At 34.1% G+C, this 12,192-nt stretch overlaps 1 protein-coding gene across 7 annotated transcripts in view; it reads right to left on the reverse strand.

Moving 5' to 3' along the window:
- The window catches only part of ADAMTS20 (ADAM metallopeptidase with thrombospondin type 1 motif 20), a 78,748-nt gene that overhangs the window by 24,396 nt on the left and 42,160 nt on the right, over positions 1-12,192 (reverse strand). For all 7 annotated transcript variants that reach the window (XR_014942182.1, XM_032443192.2, XM_085536343.1 and 4 more), the window contains 9 exons: positions 11,527-11,737; positions 10,684-10,848; positions 9,864-10,028; positions 8,959-9,081; positions 7,535-7,642; positions 6,172-6,336; positions 5,677-5,964; positions 5,228-5,389; positions 4,368-4,544 (listed from right to left, as the gene is read on the reverse strand). Coding sequence is in view for 6 of the 7 variants with exons in the window: in XM_032443192.2 (XP_032299083.2) it covers positions 4,368-4,544; positions 5,228-5,389; positions 5,677-5,964; positions 6,172-6,336; positions 7,535-7,642; positions 8,959-9,081; positions 9,864-10,028; positions 10,684-10,848; positions 11,527-11,737 (1,564 nt within the window). In the remaining variant the exon portion in view is untranslated. The remainder of the gene's footprint in view (positions 1-4,367; positions 4,545-5,227; positions 5,390-5,676; positions 5,965-6,171; positions 6,337-7,534; positions 7,643-8,958; positions 9,082-9,863; positions 10,029-10,683; positions 10,849-11,526; positions 11,738-12,192) is intronic.

The following is a 12,192-nucleotide window of genomic DNA, read 5'->3' on the forward strand; positions in this document are numbered from 1 at the left end:
ATATGGGACAACACAGCATTCTTAAACTAAATAAAGGCAGATTATCCCAGAAGAACTCTAGGAGAAAATTGCTAAATCTTGTAATTTCAGTTAGTTTTAAAATCTCTGCAAATTTGTAATACTTTCCCTTTCCATGATTATTGTAGAAATACTTCTCATCATTAAGACAGAAAGGCACTAAGATAAAAATTAATGCAATTTTTCTCAAATATTACCACATGGACTGAACACAAAAACCCAACAATGGACTGTTAAAAGTAGGAAGGAATACAATAAAAAACCTGGATTGGAACAAAGCACACTTAGCTGTCAGGATGCTATGGAATTTTTCCTGACATTAGATAATGTGACATATGGTTTCCATACTTTGTAGCTTGTAATTTATTCATTCTTTTGTGTAGTTTTGGATCACTGCTTCAATCCCTTCACCAAAGACTAAAACAGCCTAAGAGGAAAATATCTACAGGCCAAGTTTCCTGGTGGTGCAACTCCATGAAAACAAGCAGCTACACAAATAATCTATTTACCTCAATTATTATTTAATTCATAATATATACAATCATAATTTGCACATATCAAAATTGAGGTAGTGTACTTAAATACAAGCCAATCAGGCTAAAATATTATCTTGAAACATTTGAATTCAGGGATGTTTCTATAATATTATATCAACCTCACTTACATTAGGAGTTGTCATCACTACTCATAGCACCATAGAATTGTTTGAGCAATGGTTTCAAGAATTCAAACAGTCAGTGTTTCTGATTCTGATTAAAATTAACTGTTTTCATTTATTTATGCTTGAGCCATAAATAATTTACCTGGTCTCTCATGCTGTACAATTAGTACTGGCTTATAATTCATAATGTGTGTACACAATGCATCATCCCAAGATGAAGAGCTACATATATTTTTAATGGCAATTTTTGGAACAGAACTGAACATTAGCTGAGGTTTTTTCCCCACACAAGAGTAAATTTTCTTGCTTCTGAGTTAGAACTATCACTAATATAAAAAAGCTTATTATCCTAAATCATAGAATCATAGAATTACCCAGGTTGGAAAAGACCTTGAAGACCATCAAGTCCAACCACAGCCTAACCATAGTACCCTAAATCAGAAGTGTCTAGCTTGCACTCAAGGTAGAAAGATACTGTACACTAACATGTTGCATATCTCACTTTGACATTCTGAATCTGTACTAAAAAATAGCCTTTGTAATGCTCATTATATCAACAGCACGGATTTAAAGTTAATCAATAATTACCTAATTCTCTGAAGTCACAGAGCTAGTCATAGAAATTTCTGCATCTAGGATTGTTATTTCTATTGCACATTTATAATCCTCAAAATTAACTGCTAAAAAGTCCAAGAAGAAATTCTTTGTATATGTGTGCTGGACACTGAAAAAGCCTTTCCTCTCAGAGTAAACACTGGAAGTACTTTTGCCTGCCCTCTCATATCTCTGAATGTTATGATTAAATTCAGATAAGGAAATGGGTATTCGAGACTTTCATTCATTGCTTTGTAAGATAAACATTGTTTTGAAGAACTTAATTCTGAGTAATTTTAATCACTTTCCTTCCCTTTGAAGAATTAAACCTGCTAAAGTAGCCATGCATTACAGATCACTAGATGCCAGCTCATCGTGGTCTAAAGTAATTTAAAGACTAATAAAGGTCAAATACCAGGTACTTCTGCAGGTAATTAGACCTCAAGAGCGAACAGTGAAGAGCTGCTTTAGAGAACATGACTAACTTTCACTGATTTGAACATTAAAATCCTTCAAAAGTCTAACCAAAATTCATGTTATGTACAGAGGGCAGGCACCACTGGAGCTACACGCATCCACATAAAAGACACAACTGATAAGCCAGAATAGTCCATCAGTGCTGTGGATCAGGTGTTTGCTCTGGATAAATTCTGGAAAAAGCTTTGCTGACATTGGGAATCTATTTCTGCTTGAATGTAAAATTCAACAGGAAACCCTGAAAAAGCTGGAATAATCAGTGAGCTGAAACTTTAGTTCAGATGTGGTTTAGACAAAACTACAGCTAAATGAGTAAAAGGCTTTTTTAAGCATTTTTTACACTCATCTCTGAGTTGGCTGGGCCAGAGACAAAGCAAGTGTTCAATGAGGTCAAAGAGTTATTCCATATGAAGCAAGTGCTTTGAAATTCCCGTGCTTTCAATCACCCTGTCCACACACTGTATTTACACCAGAAGACAAAGACAACACAAGTTATGGGAAATTACAGTGCATGTATGAAATCTCACATTTCAGTTTCTAGTTAAGTTTTGACATGGAATCTCACTGCTAGATATAAAGGTCTAAAACTTTGTGGTTCCCACATGTCAATATTACTCAATACTGTTATAAAAAATATGAAGGGTGATTTATCTAGTTCTTGCTATCTTTATAGAGAAGAGCAAGTACAGATATGACACAGTTGTTGATCCTAGCTTCTAGAGAACATTTAGCCATTAAAAGCACACTGTACTCCAGAAAGGCACAGACAAGAACAGTCATCATCTAAGGTCAGACCACTGTATCACCAATCAGCCACCATAGGTGAAGGCTAGACAGTGCTATTGGTGTTAGGGTACAACAGCATTACTGAGACTAAAGCTGCTACTGCTCTTTCATAGTGCCCTCAATGAATATATTTTGTTCCATTCAGATACCAACAAAAAATTAATGGAAGATCATCTATTGGGAGTGCACATACTAGCTAAACTACAGAAAAGTGACAGCTACTTTTATTTATCAATCTATTTGGCTCGTTTCTGCTCAACACTACGCTGTGGTTGAAATTTCTGATGAAATTAAAACTCTTACTGAATATCTACAGTACTTGCAATCACATATAAAACAGAAGCCACAGATTCTCTTCTTGGCAACTGGATTCCATTCTAAACATGGGTTTTGAAGGGTTAAAGTGGCTGTAATTAATATATAAAATAAAAAGAATATCTTTGCAAAGCTAAACCAAATAAGCCATTCACCGTAATTTACAGGTTACCAGTCATTACAGCGATTTTCAGGTAAGCTATTAATGCAGTGAAAACCACATTATTCAGGGAAGTAACAGGATGAGAATAACTTTCTGTCTACAATCAAAACTAACTTCCAAGGCAACTTTGTGCTAAAAATCCTGCTTACCTTCTTGGCACCTGAAGTACATACATTAATTAAGAACTACTACGTCATCTCCAGTTTTTTGAATAACAGCTAAAGGAGATACTCTGGTATCTGTTAAACACAATACCAAAATTCTGTTTGCACAGTGGAAGAGGTAATTAGGAGAAATTATTAATTCAGACTTTCATGGTAAACTCTATTTGCAATAAATTAGAATAGATTATATAAACACTAATCAGTTATTGAAACTTGAAATTGGACAATATATTTTTAAAATGTTTCTATGATAATTCAAAGAACAAAATTACATAACTTTATTAATTAAGATAAATGCAAAGAGCTGTATCCTTAGCCCATCCTCCAGAGACAATAATGATAGTTTTGGAATAATTTCAAATGGAATCAGAATTAGATCCAACCTTGATTGCCATTAATCTCTTTAAAATTGTGCACAATAACTAATAAATATTGTTGTCGCATTCATAGCTCAAAGGAATGTAATGTTTTCTCTTTTGCAGGGTTCTTTATGTTAATTATCTGCTAGTGGCAATTTTAAAGATTAATGGTAATTAATGTAGTCATTTTAATACATTAATAGACAGTGACATATAGACAAGAACATATTATAGTTACATACAAAATTATACACAGACAACTTTAATTAGTCATTGTTTTAAAACCACAAATATAAACCTTTATACACAAATGTACATTCAATATGGAGTAAAATGCTGTTTCATGACAAAGTGTAATATAGATACATGAGAAAGCTTATATTTAAATATACTATTAGAGAAAAGTTTAGTATTAGAAAGACTTGATCATTTCTTTTAGTTTTTTTTTTTTACAAATATAAATATGCAGGTAATACTACCATATAAATTACAGCATATAGTTTTAAATTAAAACACAGATCAAGTCATAACTCCAGAACAGCTCAACCCAGTAGGTATCACTACCAGCAATAATGATTTATGTTAATTTTCAGAATACTCTATATGATATTTTACAGAACATGGAACCATTCCCACTGAAGTAAAAGGTTATTTCCCATTTAATTCAATGACAGCAGGAGCATTTGCTTAACAAAAATACAGACTGTGTTCCACATGCACTATTATTTCATCGTTGCCAAAGAAAATAATAATACAACTTTTAAAAGTCACGGGGAAATAGAATCACAGAAAGAACAGAAAGCAGAAAATATCAGTGAATGCTATCGTACCGATTTCCATGGTCCCCGATGCCATGAAACATCACCAGGGCAAGAATGCACATTACACTGTGCCATATTAGGTGGCTTGTCTAGAATTTCACAGTTTTGATCACCCAACATTTGGCCAGTAGGAAGCTGACAGATCACCAGTCTTGTCTTTATTCCATCTCCACATGTTTGAGTACACTAAAATAGAATTTTATATACAAAAATTTTGTTACGAGTTATCAAATACTATTAATGTAATAATAAATACATGCTATTATTTACTAATGTCTACTTCAGCATTCCCTGGCTAGCCAACTCAAGAAAAAGGACATACAGTTTAAGTTCATACTAAGAAAAAATTATTCTTTCACCAAAACAAAGGCAAAACTACAACTTAATAGTTCATCAAGTGACTGTCTATAAAATATCTGTTACAGAAAGTCTACCCTACCGAAGGAAAATAACTATCTGTGAGAATAAACATAAAACAAAATGACACTCAGACTGGCCTTGAGAACTAAACAGCTAGATCTGGCCAAAACAGGAAATAAAATATCATTCATTTTTTTCTCATTTTCTAGGCTTCTAGATATTAATGTATCAAGAATAAGAGAAGAGGGCATAAAACACAAGAGGTTATCTTAGAATGCCAGAGAAGCCAGTCTTAAATTAGAATACTTACTTCTTTTAGACTTATTTTTATGCTACCTATATTTATACTACAGTTCTGGCTTTCATCAAAGAACAAATCTTAAATAAACACGTTGAAACTCATTATTTTTTAAAACGTGAAAGAATGGTTCAATTCACATTCAAATTATTTTGATACTATTTCTAAGCTAATGCATTGATGTTTCCTCTTGAAAGTGAAATGTTCTTACTTCTCCCCAGTTTCCATAGTTCCATCGTGGGCAGGGTCCAGAATCACAGTGTCTTGACTCTGGAGGTTTACTTGCCTCATCACAATAACTAGCACTTCTTCCTTCCTCATCTTGACATACAACAACTCGACGGTGAAATCCACCTGCACAAGTACTAGAGCACTACCAAAACACGTAAAGATACATATCACTGTTGTATCATTAGAAAAATGTATATTGTGTTGGTTAAAACAACTTGAAAATAACATATGAGCATCCAAAACTGGAAATTTGAAAATAGGAATTATTATGTAGAAGTATTTGTAAGCTGAAATTGCACAAAAGCCAGATTTAAAAATGAGTGTATTTTTCATAATGGTACTTTTCACCAACTTTGTACTGCAATACATTTCTACAAATGTATATACACAAGTGAGGTAAATTAATATGGGAAAACAAAATTTTCTTACTGCTCCCCAGGGTCCAGTTCTCCACTGATATCCTCCTACAGAAGGATGATTCCATTGGTTCGTATTGTCTGCTGGATGATGTATTGGAGGATAACCTGCTTCTGGAAAATGACTTGGATGCTCATGTATTTTCGGAGTATGATAAACTGGTGGACATGGTGGCATGTTACACTCTTGTTCTTTAGAGGGACGGCCTTCAGGATCACAGTAATTCTCGTTGATTTGTTGGTGGTAGTTGACACAGATGACTTGTCTTGTTATTATCCCGTTATCACACGTAACTGTGCACTGACCAAAATTAACCCAATGTTTGTGACAGAACATTGACAGCTAATAACCAAAGACATTTACATTTGATGATAAGAAACATATACTTTACCGTTTCAAAGGAAGCATGCATGTACAGAATATGAAATTCAAATTTTTTACATGTTTAAAAAAACACAACACAATACTTTCTAAAAAATTAATAAAAAAAAAAGGAACAATACTTACAGGGGACCAGTTTCCAACTTGCCACTCTCCACATGGGCTAAAGCAACTTGAAACCTCAGCTGGACGTGGCAAATGAGCACAGAAAGACTCATCTGCTATTCCTCCGTGAGCATCTCTACAGCTCACATAGCGAGCACGATCACCCTTCCCACAGGATGCTGAACACTGACAGAGAACAACCCATGTTAACTGCATTTCAGGACACCAAAGAGAGATCATGCAAGCATCAAAAATGCTAGCGTAGCTTAGTATCAGCTTGACTTCAGTATTAATCACTGAGAACCAGGGTTCCAACTTAACACCTGAGTGTCAAGTGTTTATCAGTACAGAGCCATGCACTCAGGATGGAAGTGAATATTGCTAGGTGGTTTGGGCCTTAAGGATTCCTCTAGGATTGGAACTGAAGTGCTGAGCCTAATTGGAAAGTAATTTAGCATATCTAACAGGAAACATTTAAACTCTAATAAGGAATCATTACAGAGTTTCAAAGGGAATTTTTAAATTTATTAACAATAGGAACATTAGAGAGCAGCTTCCAGAACCATCTAGCTGTTCCACAGTGATGCAATATGAACTGATGTAATAAAAACTCATTCTAGTTCATATTAACTTAATCCATTGAGCCCCTTTAGATGCCTTTATAGCTGAAAAGTATCACAGGGATTTAGTAGAGAGCTTCTGTGTAGCTCCACTCTATACACTCTTTACTACTGTTTTGTTAAAACCATTTTGGCAAAGATATAATTGCTATACGCCTCACTAAGAACCTCAAGGGATTAACAGATGGATACATTTTCACAGATGATTTTAAAGTTTTATATTTCTGTCAAATAGAACTAATTTTCATCGCTATGAAAATCAAACACTCTTTGGTTAAACAAGGTTTGTGCATATATCAGCTGGGTCTGTATTGCTTCTTTTACAAGTAATGTGTAATTGGATCTTTAAAGACATAAACTATTCAATATTGTTACTCACATACAAGATGTAAACCATATTTTTGAATGAAAGATGTTTTCCATTCTCAGAATCTGATCAATTCTTTTAAAATACATCTCTTCAAATGCTCTTAATCGTATCAAAATTGTTCTGCTCAGAACTCCAGCCCTTCAAATCCCATTCATTTGTTTTTCCTTTATTTTCCCTGGCTAAGTTTAATCACAGAATTGGGTGGAAGAGTCGATCTCCTTCTAAGAAAACTAACATGTTGTTAAAAAAATAAAATTACAAAACAACAGAATTCATTTAAAAATTTTCTCAAGCAGATTTTGGTCTGAAAATCATAATAATGACATTTTTACAGAAAATGGAAGAAAGAATGGAGAACTGCTCTGACAGCTGTGATCACCATTACATTACATACTGGGGTCCATGATCCATATCGCCATTGGGTAACCTTTCCTACATGAATTAGAGGAAGAGATGTAGTCCATAATTTTGTAGTTTCTGGACAAGAGGGCAATTCACATTCCTATGAGGTTAAAAAAAAAACAGAAAGTTTTCAAATTCTAAGTTTAGGAAAAGCCAAATGTAAAGCAGGTGGTTCCCACAATGAGACAGATCCTATTACTACAGTATGCCAGCATTAATTAAACAGTAAATCTACTTTTCATTGGCATTATTCAAAGATTTTTAATGAATTGTTTTATTTTAAATGGAGAGGTGAAGACAATCAATTTAACGTTAATCCTGTATTACTAATATTAATATTTGCACTTTGAGAAAGAGATAAATTTAGTAGCTTGCTGGAGACAACCGGCACGAACATGATGCTGTTCTGTTTCAGAACAACGTGCAGTACAGAACTGAGAGAAAAAAGGAGCTCTGCTGTCCTTTATACGTTTAGTTACCAATAACAATAAAATGTCAAGTTTCATTCAACAGATGAACAAGTACCACAACCCCAAATATGAAGCATACTCAAACCAATTTTGAGTGGAGTGGAAATCAATTTGTTCTCATTGCTTGGCTTTTATATTTTGAAATCTTATTCAAGAAGCCATCAGCGGGCAGGTGACTCATGCAAAGTATGTTCTGGACCCCAATAACTGCTTTTCTTTTGCTCTCAATAAATAAATAAATAAATAAATAAATAAATGAAAATAGGTCAGAATCAGAGCCTGCTCTCCAAGACATAAATGATTACCTATCTACCTGCATGTAAATGCAGTCTGGTAGCCAGATCAACAAATTAATATGTAGCATGTTTGAAATTAATTGCTTTCAGCTTTAGATAAACCCACCAACTTAATGAAGACATTTCTTCTGAAAAACAACAGATTTAAATTAAGGGGTGATAAAGTAATTAAACAGAGATAGGGAGGAAGTATAGAGAACCATATTAATAACATATTGAGCCATATACAATTCATATCTACAGAATTTTAAATTACTATTATTTCCACTTTCAAAGCTTTCCTCAAGTAAATACATCTTCCTTTTAACAGCAAACAGAATTCTAGAGCAGAATTCCAAGCTAGCTAAATGTGATTACTTAGTGTAACAGCAAGCAGTCACCTAACTTTCTTCTACACATTGGAGCTTTTTAAAAAAATGCATTTACAAATAATCAGTTCTTTGGATGCCTTCAACATATACCAAATTATCAAATCTGCAATTTCCACATTATTCTCCAGGCAAAATATGAAGCGCAGAAAAAGAGCATACAGTTTCCTCACTCTAGGCCTCATTTCTTGTAAGTTTCTCCAAGAAGTCAGTAGACAATGTTTGTGTTTAGATGCTTTTAACTAAAATGCTCAACCAACTGGAAGTTATTTCTTAACTTACTTGGTTATCTCTAGGACGAGTAGCAGCATTACAATCTCTCTCATCATCCAAAATAACTCTGTAAGTCCCAGTAACACATTTGACTGCACGCATCTGGTATCCACGTCCACACGTTACAGTGCACTGTTAATAATGTCACACACTTGAAATAGCACAATGTTTAAACAAAATTAATTTTTAATTACATTTTCTATTTAAAAACTCTCTGTAGTATAAATAGGAACATGCATTGGATGGAGGTAAATTTTGGATGGATGTAAATTTTGGATCATATGGTATCAAAGCAGTGTTCGCAACAAACCAATATTTTGGTTGTTGCACAACGGTACTTGCAAAGTATCACCACTTTCCCTTTCTCCCACTCTGCCCCCAGCAGTATGTTGGATGGAGGGCGTGCAACAGACTGGGAGGGGATTAAGCCAGTACTGCTGACCCTGAGCACAGAAAAGAGACAGAAGCTCTTTTCTAACTGAATATCCAAACAAAAAACCAAATACTAAATCTTCTTGTTTGCTATTATTTAGCATATATATTTCACTGATCTTAATTCAAGCTATAAGTTAAATGTGCTGGTGCATCTATAAATACTTTGTCTTTTACTTTTCTCATTCATTTGAATGCTATGCTATCTACATCTTCATTATTTTGGAGATGAAACATGTTCAATAAAAATATCATTAGTAACTTTTTATATTAAGGCTCGAAGTTAGTGGCAATCTGAAACATTTAATTTACACAAGGACATTCCTAAATTACAGACTAGACAGTCAACAGCACCAAACAAATATGTGAATACGCCTTCAAATAGCTGCTTATGCCCCCTTTAAAATCCATAAAAGTTGCTGTTCTGTGATCACTCATGATCTGAAACAGTAACAAAAAGCCAGAAATACATATGTACTCACTGCTCCCCAAGGCCCTACTTGCCAAGATGCGCATTCAGGAAGTTCACATGGTGTTACTGATCCTGGTCTATCATTCAGATTACAGAAATCGTCTCTCAGTTGTTCATCATTAAGTTGGCACCATACTTGTCGATGCTTCATTCCTTTGCCACATGTCACAGGACACTGTAAAATAATATTAATAATCAGGTTGAAAAGACTTCACTTTACTATAGTAAGCTGCAGGATTTTGAAGACTACATAATTCACAAAAATATTCCATGAATGTACATCACGCAACAGAACTAATTCTTTTGTAAGCTCTCAATTTCTAGGAAACATCACCTCAAACACATAATATAAATAATCACCATCAAGTTTCTAAAGCTATTAAATATGAAGACAATGTAAAACTTGCTTATTTCCAATAGAATAAAACCACTTAGTTAAAATATGAGTGCTCACATCAAAACTTTTGCTGGGAACCTATTTAAGCCATCCATCATTCTATTACATCTATAAAATCTACAATGAAATGGATATAATTCTACTCTTCAGTTGGCTGAAGGTTCTTTGCTTCAGAATAAAAGGAAGATATGTGACCAGACATAGGAGCCTTTGCTATATCACTTTAATGTAACTAAATTTACGAGAAAAACATTAAATCTTGGTGTGGTTTTCAGAAGTTCTCACGCCATGTGTACACCTGAGAGCACAGTCTTATGACTGAAGAAATTTTACTTTCATGTGCCCCAAAATAATCACAACAAAACACAGTTCAGAATATTTTTATATTGATGATCAGGCCCAAAGGAGTCTTAAACTTTACATAATCCATTACCTCACTCCACTCACTAGCAGACCAGCTTGGACATAAGAATTCATTGCAACTCTGTGTTACAACTCTTGGAAGTTCCTGACATTCCCTGTCAGGAAGATGACGACCCAAGTTGTTCAAACAGAAAGCTTCTCTGGTTCTGATACCTCTTTCACAGCTCCTGGAACACTGCAGCATTCAGATGATATTATGAAATAGGAAGCATAGTATGTAAAACAAAGGTCAAAATAGGCTACCAGTCTTAAAGGCGAAAAGCATAGCGCTAGACGAATGCAGCTACATCAAAGTTATAAATTGTTATTGTGTTCACCTTAGATAAATTTGGCACCTTGTTTAGTAGTTCAAAAACAAAACTCATTAATGAAGGTTAAAGCTGAAAGTCTACTTATTCTTTTTCTTCAATACACACAGTACTAAATTATTAAGGCTCCAAATAAAATACATACCTTTAGCACCCTGATATTTTCTGCTGACTTCTAAATATGAGCTGTGAACTATTGCAGACAGAGTATCTTACAAGAATATGAGGAATTGTGTCCAGCAGTTACCAAAATCCAGAGACTGGTATTAGCTCTTCCAACAGTACCTCATTTGTATAACATTATTTTCTTTCAGTTACTTAAACTAAAATGTATATACTCAGAAAAAAACCACGAGTTATAATGAACACTAATTAGAAGTCTAATGCTAAAATGTTTTGAATTTGTACCTCTGACCATTCTGTATGTCAAGCATTATTTTCTTTTAGTTATTTAAACTGCAAAATATACATGCATAGAAACCAAGATTTCCTACGAACACTAACTAGAACTATAATGCTTTCATTATAAGTTTTTGAATTCATACCTCTGACCATTCTGTGTAGTGCCAACTTGTTAACATACAGTCGCCATGACAAGGCTCTCTGGTCGGTGGTTTCTGCTGATCAGCACAGTATCTATCGTCCACCAGGGCACTGAGTCCTTTTGAAATGGAGTTCTTCATGCAGTGGATTTCTATTGATCGATACCCTGGGCCACACTTTGATGTGCAGTCACTTTTGCCAATACTGTGCCACCTAAAAAGATAAGCTGTTATAGAAAGCTAACTATGATTTATTAAGTTAATTAAGCACTCAAAGAAAGCACCTACAGTTGCATTTTAGGGCATAGTCACAACTGGAATTGTCAAAGAAATATAAAAGAATTTAACTCATTTTAAAAACATCTTTCTAAATTTAAAGGACCTTTTTTCTAAATCTCTCAGGTGACTTTGAAAAATATAAGCTACACTTCTCACCCTTCATATTCTGAACATGTCATTGAGGGCTTTTTTGGAGTGGGGGAAAAAAATAAAAAAAGCCTGTGTTTCAAATTAGTTTCAGTTACAGGTACAATTCTGGTAAAAAACGTATTCTGCTCAGTAAAACCATTTTCTTGTGCCAGCACATGGAGAACTGATTCAAAATCCTAACAGAATACTTTGAATTTTATGAATATAAATTAGAAAAAATGCATTAATTCTACTTAATCA

Source organism: Coturnix japonica, chromosome 1 (assembly GCF_054131305.1).
Source record: "Coturnix japonica strain WE chromosome 1, WE-NBRP24, whole genome shotgun sequence".
Taxonomy (NCBI): domain Eukaryota; kingdom Metazoa; phylum Chordata; class Aves; order Galliformes; family Phasianidae; genus Coturnix; species Coturnix japonica.